This window comes from Aplidium turbinatum, chromosome 8 (assembly GCF_918807975.1).
Source record: "Aplidium turbinatum chromosome 8, kaAplTurb1.1, whole genome shotgun sequence".
NCBI classification, from domain to species: domain Eukaryota; kingdom Metazoa; phylum Chordata; class Ascidiacea; order Aplousobranchia; family Polyclinidae; genus Aplidium; species Aplidium turbinatum.
In genome coordinates this window covers 9,235,257-9,259,200 of record NC_137479.1, presented here as the reverse complement: position 1 = coordinate 9,259,200, position 23,944 = coordinate 9,235,257, and the positions used below count along the sequence as shown (strand labels likewise).

General features: G+C 38.9%; 2 protein-coding genes and 1 pseudogene across 2 annotated transcripts in view; 1 reads left to right on the top strand and 2 right to left on the bottom strand.

Annotated features, from left to right (window-relative positions):
• Positions 1–23,944, top strand: part of LOC145775679 (heparanase-like) — a 79,822-nt gene that overhangs the window by 9,457 nt on the left and 46,421 nt on the right. The gene's annotated exons all lie outside the window — the stretch shown is intronic.
• Positions 1,744–7,517, bottom strand: LOC145776374 (protein canopy 4-like). The gene is made up of 6 exons (XM_082587771.1): positions 7,325–7,517; positions 4,607–4,730; positions 4,315–4,411; positions 3,670–3,792; positions 2,915–3,035; positions 1,744–2,465 (listed from the first exon to the last, which is right to left on the bottom strand). Exons 1-6 carry the CDS (start codon positions 7,485–7,487, stop codon positions 2,254–2,256), a joined length of 840 nt encoding a protein of 279 aa, XP_082443897.1. The 5' UTR covers positions 7,488–7,517; the 3' UTR covers positions 1,744–2,253.
• Positions 9,904–11,470, bottom strand: LOC145775995 (uncharacterized; annotated as a pseudogene).

Sequence of the window (23,944 nt, the reverse complement as noted above, 5' to 3'; positions counted from 1 at the left end):
CCCATGTAACGCCAACATAACGCTTTTTTCAATCCCCCCCTCCCCCATGTAACGCTTTTTCAATACGAATTCAGCATAAAAAACTACCATTCCGTACTCGAAAGCGTTACGTAACGTTTTGCTTGAACCCCCTCCCCCCCGATGTGACGCTAACGTAACGCTTTGCATAAACCCCCCCTCCCCCTCGAAGGCGTTACGTAATATTTGAACGTTCTCTAAGGCTGCTTGAAAGAAAAAATGTAAATCAGCGAAAAAAACATTGAAATTCTCAACAGAATATATTAGGCACGACTGAAAGCTATATAAGCATTAAGCAGGCAACCAACTCCATAATAAACATCACGTTCACTAAAAACAAGAGTTGAAATATAACGAAGTGTTCAGTAGGCCATTGCCCTAACGAGGGCGGTCTCCCTAGAGCAGTGTACTATTCGCAATCATGAAAGAAATCAAGGGCTATAGCAGAAGGGGCGCCACTCCGCAATCGACGTCTTTCGGTGTCTTGCCAAAGACACAGCCACATGCTCTTGAGCGTTGTTAAACCGGCGCTCAATCGACTTTCTGGATTTTCAATGTTTATTATTCTGAAAATGTCGTCATTGTTTTTAATGTAAAGAAGCTGAACGATGCAGATTGCGATTGACGTACAAAAATATGTTAAAACAGTCGCCCATCAGTTTTTTCTCACCATTTAAAAGAAAATATTTGGACTGGACGTGTCAATTACATAAAATTGACTTTATAATAATAATGCTTGTTTTTACATAGCGCTGTATCCATCGCAGAATGCGTTGCTCCTCAGCGCTTTAACAGTTGAGTGAGGCTTCCCGTGACAGCACCGAATATTGAACACAGGCCGGTGGAGTGAGGCACCACAACACAGACCGCTACGCCACTTTGTTCTAAAATTGACTAAACAATAAAAGATTGAGTTTATATTGGCCGACAAATTACAATTTTCAAACCAATTCCTTGTGTCCTAAACTCTTAACTTACTTAAAATTAAAATAAAAAAATCTTGACTTTATTTGCCCTAATGATCACCAATTGCGGGCCTCAACACCCACCGGTTATGCAAGCAATGTTTGTATAAATGTTAGAGATCTAGCTGGAGCGTAGTTGGTGCTAGGTAAAATTTAACCCATTGATTTAGTTTATTTTAGAAGAGCAAGAAATGCCGTACCGAAATAGAAGTGATATTGCTTATTCCAATGCCTGGCTCATAAAAAAACTGCTAAATTTAAAGCTGGAGTTTTGGTTGTAAATTTTGTCCACTCAATTGTAGACATGACGAGTTGACAAAAGCACAAAATAAATTACTTCAACACAAGTCAAAAAAGCATACGGTAATTTTATTCTGCTGCAGGGTTGCATAATGCGTAGACCTCATGTTGTGAGCGGCTCGGTTAAAACCTTTTAGCCTACCGGTACCTCGAAACAGCAAGCTTTAAAGAGGGGTTGCGTTGAAGTAAATTAGGCTAAGCATCGAATACAGTTGGCTACCTTTCAATGTTTTGCTTTGTGTGAAAATACGGGCCCATCCGCTTTGTAGTTTCGTTTCGCATGCTGCTTATAGAAGCAATAGTTAACTACGCCTGCAACGTTTGTCAACGTACCATTTTTCAAAATTTAATATCAGGGCAGCTTATCCGATGCAGATAAACACTCTGAGATAGACGAGTTCCATTGTATAAGCCTGGTTTCAAGCAAGCCGCTTGCATTACTATAATGAATGAAAAACAATACTCTCGTTAACGTTTATTGCACGCGTAAAGAAACTAGAAACCCATGCTTGCAAACTAATTCTGTGTTCTTTAACATCATCACTGATACTTGAAACATTGAAATTCCAATACATGGTTTAGCCAATAAGAATTTTTACGACCTGGGTTTCCAGCCGGTATTGGTACCTCAGGAACGGCAGAGGAGACACTTTAGCGGCGATGCAACGTACAGGTCAAATGGAAAGATCTGTATAGGCAGATAGAACGAGCCCAAAGAAGTTTATAGTTTTCGAGCAAAAATATACACACGGCATAGTCTTCCTACTTATTGGATATACAGGACAACAACAACAGCTTGACAGTGAATATAAAATCTGCGGACGTTAACACATGATCCAATAAAATACACTTACAATACCAAAACACAATTTCCACACTCATCCCCAGCATTCTCGAAATTTTGGTTTGAAAAACATGAACGAAAATCAAGCCCCTTGTCTAATATGGATGGATAAGAATTGGCTGTTTATTATAGTTCGTCTTTAGTAGAGTTTTCTTCACTAGAATCGTCGCTGTCGTCTGATCCGCTGCCATTCTCGCCTTTAATTTTTTCTTTTCCTTTTTTAGTTTTCTTTTTCTTAGAAGTTTTCCTCTTCTTTGATTCTTCCAAAGCCGCCTCTCCTTCGTTTTCATCTTTGGGATATTTTGTTTCCTGCCCAGTCCAGGCTTCATCCAAACAAGCTACAGAAACACAAGTAAGTTGGAAAAGTAGAAGAAAACAGGTAAGACAGGCTTTTTTCCCGACACGCACATTTTGCATGACGCGCTTGACCTATATCGGGGCGGACTATAACGAAGTTGAGTTCATACAAGATTATCTGGCCAAAAAATTATGAAAACCGATGAGTTATAACTTTTAAGGCTTGTGAATAGCATCAGATTGTGCTCAAAATGAAGGTCACTTTTACTTTATAAATACCAAAGTTAAAAAAGAAATGCATTGTCAATCTTGTTTTGAAAAACTTACAGCTTAAAATTTAAGAACTAGGCTACTGCACACTGTTTAATTTTGTAGAACAATTTAGAAAATCAGTGAAAGACTTGAAACGTATGTAGCTTATAATGTCGGGCACCGTGGAAAAAGCGGTTGTGGCATTTTCATCAGTGACTTCACGAAGTACGGTACTTACATTGATTATCTTTTTTGAGAACGGTCCCTTTACATAACTGATCCATCAGAGCAGCTTTACCTTGCTTGTGAAAGTACCAGTCCTCTATTGTTTCTTCATATTGCTCAAGCATTCGTTCACACTGGCAACAGAAGGGCATTGTAACAACATTAAAACTAAATTACGTGCATCCACACGCCACAACATTCACATGCTCTATTGCGTATAGATTCTAAATAACTGTACTTTTACCAGCAAGTTTACTGTATTAGCAAGTAATCCCACAAGCAATTTAAGCATGTTGGGTCAGTAAGTTAGAACATCGCTTGTAGCTGAAAAGATGCTACATTAGTCGCTTGGAGGTAGTCTACTCTACGGCATTTAAAATTCCGATGATAAAAAAATACAATGACTCCTTCACAATTCACATGCTCCATCCACAATCTAACCCAGGCTTCCTCACACTATCAAATATGACAAAGCCTCTCGACTCCTAGATTGGCAAGGAAAGGGGTTCCTCAGAATATTAATTTGATCATTGGAAAATGCCTAAACGGTGTGCTGTCTAGTGTCTATGAAAGGTTATGCTCGATAACAAACAACACAAGTGTTAGTCACAACAACACGATGACTCGTCATTTCAACAAAAGCAATTGAATGGATTTACATGCGTCGTGCATACATTAGACCGAAAGCATTAGAGCCGAAAATACGCTTAAGCAAAATCATGAAATGATTAGACTTTAGAGCATCCGCATTGAGAGAAAAATACGTACTTGCTTCTTCATTAAAGTGACTTCGACAGAAGGCTCATCCCATAAATCATAAGGAATGCCAAGCTCTACTTTAACGCCTTTGTCCACAAGCCCATGCAGCGTTTCCATGGTTTCACTCCTTCCCTGTTGCACATTGCTTATTGTAATATTCGCTACGTCACATCCTGAATAAACTTCCTTCGATAGTCACACAATGGAAAAGGAAGTGTATCAAACGTGAAGAGGAACTTGCCATGAATATTGGGTATCGTATACGAAAAATTCAAATAACTTAGCATTGTGCTTTATACATAATTATGTAGCTTCTAAGAATAATCACACTGCAATATTTTAAACTTCCACAGCAGATATGAACATTCATATAAACAGGTTTTGGGATTGGTTAGATTTAATTTTTATTGCATTTATATTACAAAAAAAATATATCAAACCAAAAGTGATGCAGCACGTACAATTTAATTCAAATTGCAACCAAGTTTTCCAACCAAACATGAAAGGCATGACAATGTAGTCAGTCAAAAAACTGCCAGAGGATTTCTATCAACAGAGGAGTTCAGTATCACACACATGACACATGTGTAGTGTGTACAGAAAAGTGTTCTTAATCAGCTGCTAATTTTGTACCGGTATGTGTTGTTAACCTACCTTTGCAAAACGCAAGCTTCCCGTTCTTTCTTTGTGCATGTTGTACTGTAATATTTTATCACAAATACCATCCATAGCTTCAAGTAGTCTCAGTTCCCTAAAGACATATCAAACAATTTCTTTCAGTAAAAATACAAAGACGTAATTGCTTACAATTGGGTGTTCATATAATTTTATTACAGTTCATCCAATTTTGTGCATTGATACGACAGAAAAACAACACATAAAAACCGAAATAGCAATATGGTACTAAGACAAATGATATATTTATTGTCATTAAACAATTCCTCACGAAGTCTTGTAAGCAAATTCTTTTCGATTTCTTGTATCAAGACCATGTCCAGTGCGTAGAATCTCTTTCGATTTTCCTGTTTCATCTAATCGACTTTGCAACTCCACAACAAAGTATTTGCAAACTGAAAATTAGTATGTTATGCAGGAAGTTATATGAATGGTGATCAAAAGTTGTATTTTACTGTACTAAGTTATTAGTAATGATTGAAAGATACATGAAAGCTTGAAATGCAGCACCACTGAAACTTCATTGAGAACTAAAAGATTAACATACCGGTACCAATAATGACTTAAGAAACATTTTGTGATAAAGGCTTCACAATGCTGTAGGCATTCTATTTTTAAACTTTGATGTAATCTAAATATTAGCCATATGTAGGGATGGGCAATTCAAAATAATTCGCTATTCCAGAATACTAAATCGAATCCAGAATACCGAATCCTATTAATATCCAGGCTCCAGGAACCCAAACAGTAAAAAAAATTCATGCAGTGTTTATTTGCAATTTTAGACATTAAATTTACACTATCAAAGTTGATGTTTGTTGCAGTGCAACACATTTAAGGCATTCCAAGTGACTGCCAGTCAAATGGGAGCTGTGTTGCCAGATGCTGAAAGCTGCTTGGTACCAATAAGTAACTAATATTTCACCAGATATGTGAAGAAAGGCGTTCTTCCCGGCTATCAGCACAAGGCTGATTACTCACTAGCACAGCGAGCAGCAGTAACGCTTCGCTAATCAGAACGGTATAGCTTCCACGCTAGCCATTGAGACCTCCAATAAACGTTTAAGTTTTTGGCAGCCGATTGTAGCATCGAATAGACAGCGATAGACACGTGTTTCGCCCATGAGGCTGGGCTCATCAGTATCGCACCGTATTCTTGCCACTTGAGTAATCGACCGCCGCTTTACCAGTCAGTTTAACTCTTATCTTTGTGGAAAGAAAGAGCCAACAAAACCAGCACGTGCCAGGGGTAGGTCAATGTGAAGAAAGGCGTTCTTCCCGGCTATCAGCACAAGGCTGATTACTCACTAGCACAGCGAGCAGCAGTAACGCTTCGCTAACCAGAACGGTATAGCTTCCACGCTAGCCATTGAGACCTCCAATAAACGTTTATTGGAGGTCTCAATGGCTAGCGTGGAAGCTATACCGTTCTGGTTAGCGAAGCGTTACTGCTGCTCGCTGTGCTAGTGAGTAATCAGCCTTATGCTGATAGCCGGGAAGAACGCCTTTCTTCACATTGACCTACCCCTGGCACGTACTGGTTTTGTTGGCTCTTTCTTTCCACAAAGATAAGAGTTAAACTGACTGGTAAAGCGGCGGTCGATTACTCAAGTGGCAAGAATACGGTGCGATACTGATGAGCCCAGCCTCGATTCGATGCTACAATCGGCTGCCAAAAACTTAAATTTCACCAGATATTTAAAACACTCTAAATACAGCACTTTCGCCTAAAATACAATATATGTATATACAGTATATAGTTTTTAAGACATAAGACACTGCCATCACGCAAACTTCTTGCAAACTGTTTTCTATACGAGCAGGGATTATTCGCTAAGAAGCTTTAAAAAATAGAAAAAACCTTCTTGAAAACAATTGAGTGGGGAAAATTTCCCTATATTTCACCAAAAAGTTGTCTGGATCCAAGGTGAAAAAGCTTGGCACCAAACACCTCTAAATTTCACCAGAATTTTTTAATTTGGTATTGTATTTCCCCATTTGGCAACGCTGAACGGGAGCGCAGCTCAGTTGCCGTCAAGCCCGCACTGGAAAAGCATCGCTCGGAAGACGCTGATGTGGCAGGTATGCTGAGACATTTCAGAGCCAACTCCTTTAGCACGGACATCTGCTCAATGTTGTTACGCCACCAGTCAAACAAGCACGTGGATTGAAAAAAAGCATTGCACAATTGTGCATGTGTACAAAGAATGAAGAAAATTGCGCGCTTAGTTTGTTTGATTGCTCGGTGACGTATGGATGCATGCACCGTGCGCGGCTGCGCGCACAGCGCTTTTGCAAAATGTTTTTGAAAGAGCGGATGGCGTCAGTGCAAAAAAAAAGTGAGTAGACCACACTTTTTTTCAGCTCACTGTCTCAAGCTGACAGCTTGCACAAGGCTTATGCATATCTAACTGAATCTTATTACCCGGTTTTATTGCCATTTTGGATTCGGATAGTTTAGGATCTGAATCCTTCTGGATTCGGTATTCTGAATTGCCCATCCCTAGCCATATGTAATCAGTCATCATCTTTATGCAGGTTGGACATAACTGTAACTACTGATCAGCCCACTAGCATTTAGATGACTTGTCTGACCACTTAGGAAAGAAATGTATATATAAATGAACTCGGACAATAATTAATACCATATTATCAATAAATAATTATTGTATATAGATTGAGATTTACAATTCTTTGGTGATAAAATGGTGGGTGTGGTCAACCATATTTGTTTACATCCACACTACTCAACTTCTACACAAAAAACAATCTCCTTTTTTTCTAAAATTGTGTCAGTGACATTTTTTAAAGAAAATAAACTGCAAAGAATTACTTTGTTCTTTTGTGGGAACAACTGAGTTATGCAGTTTGTCAGTGACATCTAACCAACAAGTATAAATTGTGTACCACATGACAAATTTGATCACACATCTTAAAAAAAATTACAGCTTCCTGCGTATACTTAGTTACCAACAGCACATATATATACCTTCACAAGGGGTGGGTTCTTCCAAGAGATAATTATCTGCGTGTACTTGTTTCAAAGTTACACACACCAATAAAATAAAAAAATTAAAAATTTGATTGTTCATTGAGAATACAAAAATGTAGTACGGTATACCTAAGAAGGATTGTTTCTTCAGCGTAAACATGCAATTACACACGTCCTAAAAATTACATAAGGTATATATCATTAAAAAGTGGCTATATCTATGGTGTAGTACATACATTCCAGCCAGTTCTCGAACTTTCAAGACCTTTTCACAGCAGTATAAACATTTGCGTACCATGAAACAGTATATACAACTTTGCCCAGGTGGACACTCTTTTTCTATTATATAAGCAAACAAGTTTCCTTCATAAAGTTTTTTTTTAATTTTGCTGGAATTTGAGAATTTTTCTCACTAAATTTTTGTTTATAAGAAGGAGATGTGGCAACGTTTGCCAAAAACTTGCACATAATCTTTAGCATACAACTGTTAGAAATAACTGATTTAACCTAGTGCATTATGCTGTTGTTTTGCTTGGAATGCACTAGAAAAATCTCTGAGATTTAGTACAATCAGGAGTTTTCCTTCATATTTTAATGTCTGATAAACTGATATTGCCAAAGTTTCTGAAGCTTGACCTGGCTTTCAACCCAATATATCTATTATCTTCCAAGAGTTTGCCACCCAATGAAAAACACAATGCTTTGGTGCTCGCTCCTCTCAAGATTGGTTTATGCATAGGCGCCGACTTTTAAAAAAAACCTTGGGGGGCGAAAAAGGTGATGACGTCATAACCATAACGCTATTTTTCTTAATTAAAATAGTCTTTTGATTAAGCTTACTGTCTTGTTTATATTAACACCTAGGTCGGAAGCGAATTTATTAGAACCACTGCTTGAAACGATTAGTTTTACGCATGCAGTAGCCTGAGTCTAGTAAAAATAGTTGGAAAACAAGCCGATTCATTTCCTTTTCGTGCGAGTGAATAACAACGATCAAGACAGTGAAGTTATCGAAATAAAACGCAAAAAATCATGATCTCAAGCGGAGTGGGAACCCGCTATCGGTTTTATTGACCTCGTTTTGCTAATTACTTACCTTCAAAGCGTTAACAACGACGAAGTGTTTTCTCTTGTTTTTTATCGAATACCTTATATACTCGAGTATAAGTCAACATGTTTGCAAGTGATTTTCACCTCAAAATAACAGGGTCAACTTATACATGGGACAAGCTGATGTCTCCAGCTCGGCAGTTGTCAAAATGAACGCATTTTTACTGCGGCAAAATCATTGCCGACGTAGATTACAGAGTATAAAATGGCGTCGGCCAAAGTAAAAGTTTTGAATACGTTTATTTGCAGTGATTCAAACTTAATTTTCAAATTTAATGATTTTTTGTCAATTCTAAACTTTATGCACTTGTTGAGCAATATGCAAAGCTCACGAGACAAAACAGCGGAAGGAGCTCTTTTAAGAGATCGATTTTTTTATTTTAGCATGTAGGATATAATCGTTCTTATTACGCAACATTCCATGATCGTTGAAGTCGATGTCAAAGCTTAGCGGCCGCATAAAACAATGATTTCAGGTTAGCTAGGTCATAATAGCGGTAAAAGACGTCGTTAATGCAAGCAATATCTGCGACCAAGACCATTAAACACCTTTTCTTTTATTGGTTTTCGATGTAATTCTCACACATTGCGAACAAAACAATGCGTTCGGTTCTGTTGAATCATGAGTGATCTCACAGCGGGAAGACCTTATTGTTTGTTTGTTTGTTTTTTCATATATTTACCCTGCATTGCGGGAAAGCGGACTTGAGCGCTATGCATCGGTGTACGCCTTCCGACGTGCACCTGACCCACGCTGCAGCCGACGGCAATGTCTGTTTCCATAGGCGTAGAGTTTTAGAAATTACCGGGGGTGCAGTCAGGTTTTTTTTCGCAGAGACTTTTCGGTCATTTGTCCGAAATGATTGAAAAATTTCGGTCATTTTTTTGATGAAACTATTTCCTTTTAAGTAGCTGATACAAACCAAAATTTGCACTACCTGACTAGCTACAGCATTCAGCTTCGCTGAGAAACGTTGTTTTTTCGGACATTTTGACCGAATTGACTACATTTTTTTCGGACATTTTGCTAAAAAATCGGTTAAGGACTGATAAATGACCGAAAAAAAAACCCAGGGTGCAGTTACATCAAACTATCACACGTGTCGCATAAACATCAAATGACAACCAACGAAAAAAATGAAAACAGCGAAACAAACTAACAATCATACAACAATTCAACCACAAAACGTATTTTTTCAAACTGATGTTTTAGCAATAAATTCTGCCATCAGGTTTTCTTTGTCGAGACGATCGACTTTTTCTTTGTGTACATTAAGCACATACACGTGGTTTAGCCTGTTTTGGGTCATTGTTGACCCGTGGCCTACGATATAACACGGCCGGATATCGTGCCGCGAAGAGAAAAAATTAGAGGGGTAACTTTTCTGCACAAAGTTGCATATACTAACAGCTTTACAATGATTAACAGACAAAATATTTTACATTTCTGAACAATTTATGGACATAATGATGCGTTAAAAAGCATTCAACATAAAATTGTAATCATACGCTGATATGCTTGGTTCAATTGCTAATCTGGTCAGCCAAAACTTGAAAATTTGATGTGGCAAAGTATCACAGCTACCGTCATTGTCACTTTCATCTTCAGAACTTGATGGTACTTCAATGACCTTGCGTTTCTTGCCTCTCTGACTACTGGTACTTCCAGATCCTGTTCCAGATGGCATCTTCGACATTTCTTTCTGTGCAGCTATGTCTTGACGTATATGCCTTCCCTGCTGCTACTGTTGCTGGTGGAGACAGGTGCTCCTTCAACATGTTTGCCACAACTTCTCCCAGGGCCTCTTGGACTGTCTCAGTTGGATTGTTGTTTGTATCAGGGAGACGCTTAAGCACCTGCTGCTCATCCTGAGGTACTAGACCGCAAGCCTTGAATCCAGCTGCAAGGTTTTCCTTTTTCTCCTCCATCTGGTTACACAGTCATTTCAAAAGCGATGGAAACACAGTCTTTGGTATGCTGCCCCTCACTCTGCTCTCCTTTCTCCAGTATCATTCTCCACATCTTCTTTACTGGCCCAAATGCGGCAACATCCAGTGGTTGAAGTAGATGGGTTGCATTGGGTACTAAACTGATAAACTTGATATCATTTTCTTCACAAACAGCTATCACCTGTGTACTGAAATGTGATGCCAAATTATCCCCAATAAGCACTTTCTTCCCAGGCTTCTCCTTTACATAGTCCAGAAACAACTTGAGCCACTCCTCAAACGTAGTGGAATCAAACCAACCACTAACTGAGTGATTGTATAATGCACCAGGTGGGCCACTTTCCGTCCAACCAGCATAGAGATTCCTTGATTTATACACGACCATCGGAGGGAGATACTCTCCCACTGCATTTCCGCAAAACATCATGCTCACGCTTGCTTGGAGTGTGATGTCTTTCCACTCTTCGAAGTCCTCTTCTCACAATGCACTGTTTAGCCCCTGGATTGTCTGTTACATTGGTTTCATCATAATTGTACACGTTTTAGGGCTCTACCCCATTCAGTTCCTCATAAATGTTTTTGAAATATTCTTTCACGATAGTTGAACTAATTTCAGCACGGCTTGGCTTCACATTGTCAGCAAGTCGTTGTGTAAGATGTTGACGTTCCTTAAATTTTTTTAGCCAGTCCCAACCAGGCAGGTTTTCCCGGAAGATTTTTATGGTTTTACCTTGTCGATTAACATCTTGTACAAGGTAACGAATGTCAGAAGACGATAATAGAAATTTCCAATCAGTTAGGTGGTTGATGACTTTTACGAGTGCTGTCTCTTCAGCAGCCAATAACACTGATTATCCACCTGGTTTTCCTGCATGTTTCACTGTTGGACGTGTCTTGTTCCAAACCGTTCCATATGGTACTTTAAACTGCTTCGATGCAGCATGAATGGTCAATCGTCCATTCTGCACCTGCCGCACAGCATTTTCTAGGTCTACTTGAGTATATGCAGTTTGATACCCCCTCGACCCAGCTTTCCGTTTGTAGACTCCTGGCATAATTGTTACAGTATAGTATCAAACTTAATCAGTATCTACAAAGACAACACAAAATACAAATTTACTATCATAAAAACACAACTATACAGAATTTTGGACACCATTGTTCAATTTTGACGTTCAGTGTGACTTTGATAACCAATGTCAAAGTCACACTGACTGTCAAAAGTCACCCCGATTAACGGTATTCCAAATATTGCTTAAGCTACAAACGTATTTTATAATTAATATGTACAATTACAGTATAAGCACATAAACTATCTAAACCAAGGCTGTAGCTATATTGACGAAAATGAGGCACTTGACTTCCACAGAAAAATTTTAATGTGCATGATTATGTCCAGTGGCATACGCAGGATTTTCTCAAGGGGGGGGCCATTGAGAGTAGCGTAACCAGGAATTTTGAAAGGGGGAGTTTTACGACCGGCGGGCGAAGCCGGACGGCGTTTTCACCTAAAACGACACCTAGCGGCGGGGGGTGTGGGGGGCCTCCCCCAGAAAATTTTGAAAAATTACTTCGAATTTGGTGCATTCTGAGAGCATTTTCAACAAAAATGTGGGTATGAATATTCCTGTAAAATGATGCTGTCTGGTGGCATAGCAAAAGGATAAGATCATGTTTTCTTCGGCATTTTTCGGAAATAAAGCTAGACGTTTTCATGATATCCCAGTATGGTTTTAGTTTAGACTTTATCCATTTCTTTCTCACTATAATAGGCTTACAGAACACTATGCTACATTGGCATACCTGGGGTGGGGTAGGTGGATTGGGCTATGTATTTCGTATTGGCTTAGTCTATATTGTTAATTGCTTTGACAGAGCAATGCAAAACATATTAAATGGCTTAATCTACGTCGTTAACTACTAAAACATTTTAAAGGGGGGGGGGGCCATGGCCCAATGGCCCCCCCCCCTGCGTACGCTAGTGATTATGTCTGTTCAACCTTGTGACATTTGACAAATGTATACTGGTTATAACCAAGTGGTTTTTGGAATATCAGCCAAAATTTCCTCTAGTTTGGTTGCTTCTGGGCTTTGTACAAGGATATTTTTCAAAAATTCGACATCAAATTACTAAATGTTAATAAAAGGATTTTTGGAAAAAATGCAAACTATTTAATTGCTGCTCTCGATCCTGACTACGGCCTAGATCACATCACAAAACTGAACAATCTAATGACTAATAATGTAATACCTACCCATTATTGCAGATTATAACATAGAGCATAACTTAGTACTGCAGCACAATATGCGTCTACCCTGTGGTGTCATCACTGCACTAAAACCTTAACCTGTTAGGCACTATTGCTAAGTAATATTTTCTGTGCAAAAAGTTACCGCTATATTATTGTTATTGTTTATCTTCAAGCATTAACAAGCTGCTCCAATCAGCAATTCAAATTAGATTAGATATGGCTCCATAGCATTGCCAGATAAGGAATTCTGCCCTAATTTGAGAAAAGTTCAAAGCTGTTGAAAACAAAACTTGTATTTTGAAAATTTTTTTAGTCCTGGGCAAAGATCCTTAGTTTAACCCATCCTAACTTTAATACTAACTCTGGCAAAACCTAATTGTGACCATGGCAATATGTGGGTAAAAATAGCCACTCCGAATTACATTTGCTGTTTTGTCAGCAAAATTGATACTGCTTGCTACAGCAAAGTTTTTAACAAGACCAAAGATGTTTAAATGGTGTATGATTACTGGTGCTACCTAACGCCTACTCTTGCAACAGATACCATTTTAAAAGCTTTGGTTTTATAGGAGCTGTTCTGCAACAGCAACACTTTACATTTAGGCTACAAGCACGTTTTAACGTTCGCGTTTTGTCGCTTCTACCTTTTTCTTGACCTTTGCTATGTTGATGTGTATTGTTTTGATATGATGGTCAGAAATAAAAAAACAACTGAACTGAACTGAGTTTAGTAACTTCAGAGAATGAAATTAAATGGTGAAAATTGAACTGACAGTGTTGCCAGACGCAAAGCGTTACCCCTCTAATTTTTTCTCTTCGCGGCACGATATCCGGCCGTGTTATATCGTAGGCCACGGTTGACCTCAAATATGTCTTGATCCGTCTGGGTGTGCTGAACGAACGTTCGGCCTCGCAAGACGTGCATGGCAAAGTCAAGTACAATCGTATGAGGATTGCCACATTCGGAAACATGATTGGTAAGGTGTCGTTTTCATGAAATAAACTACACATTTGTTGAGGAGTTGCTTTTGATACATTTTTTGATTTCAAAAAAGCTCTGAGATTCCCAACCTCTCTCAAATATTGTGACGTATCAATATCGGGAAATTTGCAGGAAATTTGTTCTTCCGTCAAACTTGGGGAGCCGACTATCATATTTTCCAGTTGTGCGACATGGGACAGGTTTTCTTTATCGAACCTTTCGCCTAAATCGTGAATGGCAGCCATGAAAGTTTCCACATATATTTGTGGAAAGTACACTTCATCATCAGTTTGGGACGCTGAACGGCCACGTGGGACAGTAGGTAGTTGCAATTTCAGAGATACTGATTCTTGTTTGACTAATTCGAAGAACTGATGGGCAATTGAAATGTTGGATTTGGCTGTTAAGATGGCAATTGTGTTTTCAATCAAAGTTTTGCACTTTCCAATTGTGATACTGCGGCTTTGCACCTGGACGTGTACCGGGTGTAGTTTCAACTGCTTACAACGCAATAACAACGCTCGAGCACGTGGTTAACCACAAGACTGCTACACCAGGTTACACTTACATTAAACATGCGTCTGCATTGTTACGTCATAGCGAATCGAAGTCATTCAATAAGCGTGAGCTTCATACGGCGGGAAATGAACAAGTCAGCAATTCTTGATGCAACAGCTATTGTTGCGTTTGACTTGCGTTTAACGATATTATTGCGTGCTTCGAATGACAAAACTGTATAGTTATTAATGGACCCTAAACCTCAGGCGTTGTTGTAGCATGCTGCGTAGGAAACGAACCAAATTAGTGTGAATTTGAAACAGCTATATTTTGAATACCGTAATAAAATGAAAATGAAAAAAAAGAATTAAAATACCGATGAGAGCAGGGGGTGCGCCGCACCCCTGCACCCCCGTACTCTACGCCAGTGTCTGTTTCCGATTTTCTTACTCTACTTATGACTTAAATTTGGTACTACCCATTACTCGAAATCGATCACTGGGTAGAGGCAATTATCGTAAAGTTTCTTGCCCAGAGAAACAACAGCAAGTGGGGTGGCTGGAGTCGAACATGCAGGCTCTCAACTGCGAGCCCAACGCGCTAACCACTCGGTCATTGCTGCATTGAAAATAGCGCGTCTAATTTAGCTGGTTTACTTAATATTGCAGTGAGTAGTTACGTGACTATTCCAGCAGCGTAAGTTACTCTACCATCTATTTTGAAATTTCCTTACCTTATTATGAGAAAGTCATGCGATCAGCTGCTGTTTTGCGGGCAAGAGCAACGTAGGCTATTTTTCTCTTTCGGCATTCAAGTTTAAATGATCTAACTCTCTTTCGCGAAGTGGTTTATCTTTGAAACACCACTTGTAATAACCATTTTTGTTGCCCCTCAACCATAAGTTTACGGGAGGCGCCGCCCCCGCAAGTCGGCGCGTATGGGTTTATGTATGTTTGACTGGAGCTTTATCGTAAACTGATTCTAGGGACAGTGGAATACCGGGAGTCTGGGACGACTCACTTAATTGATTTTTCTAGCGATATGGACAGCTGGAGGGTCACAGAAAAATTAAAAAATTGGCGGAACTGCAGAATGTTTTCTTTGCTTTTACGTAAGTTCATTTTTATCAAATAAAATGCCATATTTTGAGTGAGGTTTGGTATGCTGGAACATCGGCAGAACCTTGCTATAGCAGTGTGAGGCTAACTACCATTACCGCTGTAGCGTAAAATGTATTGCTGCATTATTATGACTAGCATAGTATTACATAAACATGATATCACACATTTTCATACATTTATTTTGGCAATACAGTACACACTTTGTACACACGCAGCCAGATCACATACACTGCACCTGGGTAATGGGTAACATGCGACATAGGGCGGTAGATTTCTAGCTGCAGTTGTACCAAATTTTGTCATACCACTATGACCCTCCAGTTGTCCACCTTCTTTTTGAGTGAGCAATCCCCTACTTCTACTATCCCTAACTGATTCTCTTCTTGTGGTCTTCGTTGATATTTAAAAACTGCCAAGGTTTGTAACTCTGACAGGTCTCTAACTCTAACTCTGACCGTCACCTCTATTATCTCGGAGGTGACGCTCTGACAGTGGTTTGATTGTCTGACATCAAAAGACGATCAGCTGTGGCCTGTGATGCAAACTTTTTATTACCAATAGGCTACTTGCTTTTTGGAATGCCAATATAATTGTTTCTGAACTAGTTCGTGGCCTGCATTCTGTAACATCGTCATCGCAATGGTTATCGGTCAAATCTCTAGGGTACCTGTCTTGTCCAGTGCTTCTACTTCTAACAATTAATAAATCCTTTTCAGTTTCCTTTTTTGTCCTGAAAAATCCCTTTTTTTCTCAGTTGGAAATCAAAATTTCCTTCATAAGCAAGATTATTTTTGATGTCATTTAAGTTTAAAAAGGTGCTAATTAATACAACTTTAAAGTTATTATAATCTCAGTTAAAGCTATTTTAATCTCGATTTTTTTCAGTAGCACCAGTTTGTTGAAGCAACGTTGTTTTATTAGAACAGTGGGCTGCACAAAAGCAGCACATATTTTACAACAACATGGTTTACTTCCTTTGTTCACTGTCCAGCCAAAAAACTGCTTGTCGGTTCTGGGACATTTACCACCGGGTGCAACCTAGTTCGTACCCTGAACAGTTCGGACCCTCAGTTCGTACCCTGAAAAGATCGAGAGAAAAAATTTAAAAAAGCCGAAGTCGCTGATCGCAGTTTAATAGCACAAAGCCGAAGTCGCTGATCGGAGTTTCCGCAAACAAACTCGAGGGTTAGCGGAAACCGCGGAACTGCGGAAAAATATTTGCGGAAAGCCGGAAACTGCCATCAGCGAGGGTTAGAGCAGAGCATAGATTACTCGATGATTAGAGTTAGGGTTAGCCGAAACTGCGGTTAGCAAAACTGCTGAAAAATGTTTGCGGAAACTGCAATCAGCGAGGGTTAGGGTTAGAGCATAGATTGCTCTATAGTTAGGGTAAAGGTTAGCGGAAACTGCGGAAAAATGTTTGCGGAAACTGCGATAAGCGAGGATTAGAGCATAGATTGCTCTATAGTTAGGGTTAGGGTAAAGGTTAGCGGAAACTGCGGAAAAATGTTTTCGGAAACTGCGATCAGCGACGGTTAGGGTTAGATCATAGATTAATCTATGGTTAGAGTTAGGGTAAAGGTTAGCGGAAACTGCGATTAGCGGAATCTACAGAAAATGTTTGCGGAAAGTGCGATCAGCGAGGGTTAGGGTTAGAGCATAGATTAGCTTATGGTTAAGGTTAGCGGAAACTGCGATAAGCGACTTCGGCTTTGTGCTATCTTTCTCTCGATCTTTTCAGGGGGAAAATTTTAAAATGTTTGCGTAAACTGCGATCAGCGACTTCCGCTTTTTTTTATTTTTTCTTTCGATCTTTTTAGGGTACGAACTGAGGGTCCGAACTGTTCAGGGTACGAACTAGGTTGCATCCTTTACCACCTAGAGTCCTGGACATCATTTACCAATTTATTTTGTACCGTACCATTTTACCATTTTATGTTGTGGTTTACCATTTTATGTTGTACCATATCATAATATATATCTATCAATCAATCAATCAATATTTGCTTTCAACTTCGACACCGTTCCATTTCAAATAAGCCATGACACCACACGAGTGTGGCAGACTTGATGACCAGTTCGGTCCTTCTGTCACTCCCATCATCATCAGCAAACAACCTAGCTCACATTGTAATCTTGTATTGTTTTTTTTTTTGCATGTGCTGATGATGCAAAATAAAAGAACTTCTCTCAATTACCACTCTCATCTTTTCTACCCGGACTCCTAACCTATCCCTAACACCGAAAATGGACAGGTGGTAAATGCCCAGTAACGAATTATCCATCCATTAAGAAATTTATTTTTGTGATTAGTTCAATTTTCCTTGATGCGCTAACTTAACACTATAGGCTAGGACTTGCCAGGCTATCTATTTTTTCTCCTTGTCAGTAACGTCTTCACAATCATCTGAGACTGATGAAAAACTTCAGGATACTAGGCCTATTCATGATACTGACTCAGTCTGACTGTGTGCACTATGTTGTATACACACACACAGCCTAGCTAGCTCTACTATTATGACACCATAATAGGTTAGCATCATAGGCTATAACTAACTTTTCTAAACCGGAAGGATACTGTACCACTAGCCCAAAGCTTATCATACCTAACTGTACGTCGAAGCTCAGTGAACTTTGTCAATGTACTCAAGTTCAATTGTAAATCAACAGATTACCTCATTTTAACTAAAAGAATTGAGAACTAACTCACTCACTGGCACTGCACTGCACTCACGTCCAATTCCCCAAATGGCGAAAATAGAAATCAAGCAACAGATAGGGTTGCCAGAGGTTAATATAAAAAAGAGCCCAAGCTTATGCAAAAAGTAGCCCAATTTTTTTGGGGGTTCTAAAATGGAGCCCAAGCAAAGAGATAGGCTATTATACAAAATACTTCCAGAGCGCTTGATTATCAGTCCCAAATTATAAGTGTATTTTCCAGTTCTTTACATCTTTCAGACAGATTGGCAACCATATGCATTCACTCAACTGTTTGTTAAAATAACTACAAACAAGTACCTAAACACAAAAATGGTTTAATTTCTTTTCGTGATGAGCTAACGCAGGGGTGGGAAACCTATGGCTCTTTTGAAGACGGCATCTGGCTCGCAAAAAAAATCTTCTAAAGTGCAAACCGCAAAAGTTTTATTTTAACTTTTCATTACAATTTAGAGCTGAAAATGCGCTCAGAATGCACCAAATTAATTGTAATTTTTCATTTTTTTCTGGTGGGGAAAACCCCCCCGCTGTTTTTCTCCTCTTGCCAAGACACGTTCCTACTTTCAAAACTTCACCAGTGCCACCACGTGTTAATTGTATTAAGTGTTAAGGCATTGCAGTATAACCTACGGCTCTCACGAAAATGTATTTCCAAAAATGCAGCTTTAATGCCATGGCTCTCTTACTTAAAAAGGTTCCCGACCACTGAGCTAACGCTTCAAAAGTGTTCCCCTCAAGACCATCAACAGTTTTGATAACCCACCAAGGTCGATCAACGTAGAAAGTATCTTTTTGTCTTGTTTTTTTTTTTACTCATATACATTGTTAAATAAAAACTTCACTAGCCTTTTTTCTCTCATCTTTCTACATTTGTAAAAACTTTATTAAGATGTTGCGACCATGCCATAACTGATTGTCCTGCTTTGGCATCATGCACGTTATAGCGTCCGTGTTTTGTCGCTTCTACCTTTTTCTAGACCCCTGCATATGTTTGACGTTTATTGTTTTTCGTTGTGATGGTTAGAAATAAAAACAAACTGAACTGGATATCCACCTGCATTTTCATAAAAACCTGGATCACTTAAGTTGCCAGGATTGCCAGATATTAAACTCTAAACATGCACATTTTTGAAAATTGACATCTTTCTACCAAATTGGTAACCTTGCCTGCCTGACCGAGGTCTCCAAAAACGCTGCTCCTCAGTGAAATAACTAAAAATTAGGTAAAAATCTTAAACATAATACAATTTTTACATAAAAAGTTATTTTATATTTAAAAAAAAAGTAGCCCAATTGGGCGCCAACCAAAAAAGCGCGCCCAACGCGAATTTTTGGCGCCTGGAGAAATCAAAAGTAGCCCAATTGGGCGTAAAAGCGCCCAATCTGGCACCCTTAGCAACAGAAGGTAACGACTAGAACATCACACAGCTAAGGCGAAAGAGAAAATTGAAAAAAAGAAAACTAATCCGGGAAAAAATGATGCTTTGCGAAAGAGAGTTTTTTGGCGCTAAAAGCAACTACTTTCAATTCTCTCATTTTCGCAAACCATCATTTTTTCCCGATTAGTTTTCTTTTTTTAATTTCTCTTTCGTCTGAGTTGTGTGATGTTCTAGGTAACGCCTAGAACATCACACAACTAAGGCGAAAGAGCCATTGTAGGGTTTGGCTGTCTAGTTGTCGTAATTTGTTTATAAAAAGAAAATAAAAAGGATAATTTAAAAGGATATTGAGAGACTCTAAGTCTCTAATTAAAAAGAATAATTTAAAAAGAATAATTTAGGCTTCTGGCTGTTTAGTCTAGGGGTATGACTTCCTACAAAAAGCAAACGAATTAAATAGAATCATACATTTTATTGTTTATCAATATTACAAGTTTTAGTATTCGGGGAGTTGAGAAAATTGACTAACTAATCTAGTTTATTGAGACGGGTGTCGGATGAGTGACATTCTCCCGGCGTGAATTTAACCTTCTCCTTCTAAAATTCAGTCCGTTCGTTTTGCCAGTCTAATTTCGAATGCCTGTCCTTTTCAATTCCCAGCTTACTTCATAATATACCGGTAGAGCCTTTTCATCAATAACAGCTATCGTAAGAATCAAGGGAAAAGCTATACCGGTTTCATAGTTATGTCGCTTTAGAAATACAGATGTGTTGAGCTAGATTCTGTGTGAGTGGCGTTTGTTAACAGGAAGCTTGACTTATGTTCTATGAGAACGTTAGGTTTTGAATTTGCAGCATTGAAATGCATTTTGCAATACTGATAATTTTCGGTTAAATGTTAAAATATAAATTTGTTAGTTAAAAACATGGTACATGTTACACCATGTCCATTGAGTCATGTCTTTGTCATGAGTTACCAATGGGGGTGGAGGGGGACCTGTATACCTGGGACTGGTATATAAGTCCCCCCACCCCCCTTGGCAACTCATGACAAAGACAGGACTCAATTCAATTTTCTCTTTCGCCTTAGTTGTGTGATGTTCTAGGTTTTTCCGATGTTCTAGGTTTTTCCGCAACAGAAAGTGAGAAAGGCGATAATGGGAAAGAAATTGAGAGGGGTTCCGGGTGGCGAGGGACGACGGAAACCAGCTGATCATCGTTATTCCAGTCGTTTTTAGAACTTTTGAAAGGGACTGTTAATAAAAGGCAGTGGCTATTTGACCGGCGCCGGTCTTTGAATCTGAAACACTATTTGACCGGTCATGACGTCACTATACAGTCACTTTTTTCTTTTTCTCTTTCAAAGCAAAAGACGAGAAGCGCATATAAGTTCTAAATCCAACCATCTCACTCAACTCGTAACGTGGCGCCTGCGATACGTCGCCGCCTCCGACTCTAGAGGGACTGAGTTCGATACTACCCGGAAGCGTTATTTTTTTTTATTTATTTTTTTAACCAAATTTTGACACGAAGTGCATTTTTTAGTCAGTTTTTAATTATTTTTTTGTCTTTTCAAATGTGAGTAATAAAGTTAGAGTTTTTTTAATTTGCTGGAATTTGAGAATTTCTCTGGGTAATTTTCCGATTGTGGCCGTGCTAACTACTGATACGGTAGCCTACATAATTTTTCAATTTAGCCACGTTTTAAACTTTTCAAGGTTTTGCCACGTCTTCCCGTTCATTAACGTGCTGGGAGGTCTATATGTATCGATTTTTGTAGTTAGTATCTTTTTCGTCCCGGACGCGTTAATGACGAAAAATAAAATGATTGATTGATGTGACCGTGTTTGCCGAACGAAGCAATACATTTTTGCTCTCAACAAAATGCACTTTGGGTCAAAATTTAGTTAAAAAAAAAGAACGCTTCTGGGTAGTATCGAACTCAGTCCCTCTAGAATAGGAAGCGGCGACGTACCACACGCGCCACATAACGAGTTGAATAAAATGGTTGGATTCAGAACTTATATGCGCGCTTCTCATCTTTTGCTTTGAAAGAGAAAAAGAAAAAAAGTGACTGGACAATGACGTAATGACGGTCAAATAGTGTTTCAGATTCAAAGACCGGCGCCGGTCAAATAGCCACTGCCTTAATAAAATTTTCTTTAAAATTACTAAAAACAACAATTCCCTTTTTAAGGCAAAATTTCCTTGTAAAATTGTTAAAAATCCTTGAAAAATCCTTCCTATCTTCATTTCCATTTTTTATCCTTCGAAGCGTTGAAAAATCCCGATTTCGGGATAAAATTTTTAAAGGGGAAGCACTGGTCTTGTCTGACAGAGCAACAAGCTGATCTCTTGCCCTTATACAGAATTGCCATACTATGAAAAGGTCTTAAAGCCAAAATAATACAAAAAAAGGCCAAAACAAGGAAAATATTACGTAAAAAAGGCCAAATGGATATTTACCTGTTTCTATGTCTATATCATAATATTAATATTTATCGATAGGCTATTCTATGACTTGTAGGGAATTTTAATAAATTGTAGCAAAAATAATTCTGAAAAAGCCCGAAAAATAGCAAGTTCTTTCTTTTCTAGGTTTGGTGGCTGTGCATTTTTAAGATCATGTTTTTCAAACACTCTTTAATTAATGCATATTTTAAACATTTTGGTTTTGTCATCTTTTTCTTTTGTTGGTGTAAAATTCGTGTGTTTACTTTATCGTTCTCTACATGTTCACACCAGCAATGAAAAATAAAATTGAAGTATAAAAGAACTGTAGCGGATGAGTATTAATCCGCTGCAGTGGTGACATCTGGCACCACTGGCTGGTTTAAAGGGTGAGCTCAGTCTGACTCGGTGCTGGAGTCACATTACGATTATTAAACATGTACTGTATTCAGAGGTGGGCAAAGTTACTTTCAAAAGTAACTGAGTTACAGTTACAGTTACTTGGCCAAAATAGTAACTGAGTTACCGTTACAGTTAACGATTTCAAAAATGTAACTAGTTACAGTTCCTAGTTACAGTTACTAGTTACTTTCAGTTACTCATAAATCTCAACATAAACGCTGTAATCCAAATTTAAACAAACAATTATTTGCGGGAGGCGCATCCATTCTCCTCAACATTTATTAGATGTATCACGCACCCTGTGGTGCAAATTCTTTTCTAGTTACGCAGTTGCCTTTTCCTAATGTAGTTTGTTTTCCGTTTGTCTGTTTTCCACACTATTGCTTATAATCGTTGCGTGCTTCTTGATGCTTATACTCAGTTAGTTATATAGTTACTTTCAAAAAGTTTAAATTTATTACAATTTATACATATTCGTTATAGCACTGCATATGTTGTTGGTAAACGCAACAACAAATTATTCACTTTTGATAAAAGTAACGATTTGTTGTTATCATATCTCACAAACCTGATGTGATAGGATAAATCTGAGGTCAGGTTCGGATTCAGCATCCCAAAATTACGTACTCTAAATCAGTCTTTAAAGTTTTGGAGCAAAATAAAAAATTTTGTAGACCAATGTTACTTTAGTTGCATATAAAATTCTGCTAGCCAAGTAGTTTTTCTTGAAAACCTGTTTTTTAAATAAACTTTTAAGTAAATTTTACGAAGAAAGTCTAGATTTAATCTAATTTTTGTCTTTTTTTATCATTTTATTGACAAAACACACCCGAGCTTTCAATTTGATGTTTTAATCTTGAATTTGATGTTTTTTATGAAAAAATTTGATGTTTTAAAAATTGATGTGGGTGGCAACACTGCTTGCTATGCATTGCGCAAAGTTCACTGCTTGCAGTTTGGTACTTTGGCATCTGTCTGCTGTTATATACCTGATATACATATGGGCAGCCTGCATTAGATTTATGGGTTACATATGGGCAGCCCATATTAGATTTGTGGGTTGAGTGTGAGCAACCCATCAATGAATATGGGCAGCCTATATGGGGGCAATGTGATGCCGGCGGACACAATGTGTATGGGCCCCATATGGGCATCTCACATGGGGCCCGTACATCAGCCCATATGGGTCCCCATGTGGGGCCCATATAGGCTTGCTGGCTGGGGACCAGCTGAGCTGGTGCTAGGTTGATCAATCCCAAGCTCAATCGGAGATCGAGTGGCTTTGTGTAGATGTAGCAGGCTACAACATCGTCAATGTCTACAAGACCCCACTTTCGCGGATAACATCAACAGCCATTCCAGTGTTCTCCCACCCCAGCCTCTACGCTTGCGTCTTTAACTGCCACCACACTGACTGGGGCTACAACACCATCAACAACGACGAAGAAAGTCTAGCCGCTTGGGCAACCAACACCAACCTCGCCCTCTTATACGATCCTAAGAGCGCAGCGAGCTTCCTTTCCGGTTGTTGGAACACTGGCACGAACTCAGACCTGGCTTTCGCAAGTGATGACCCCGATGATCACCAGCCGGATAGACGTGTGCTAGAGAAGTTCCCAAGGTCTCAACATCGACCCTCGCTTATCACGTCCCCCTTGCTTTCCCAGCAAACATTGTACTTCGGCCCAACGTAGTGTGACAGTTGGTAAAATAATGCTCCTCCGTTGGCACTACGTTGTGGCCGAAGTTGACCC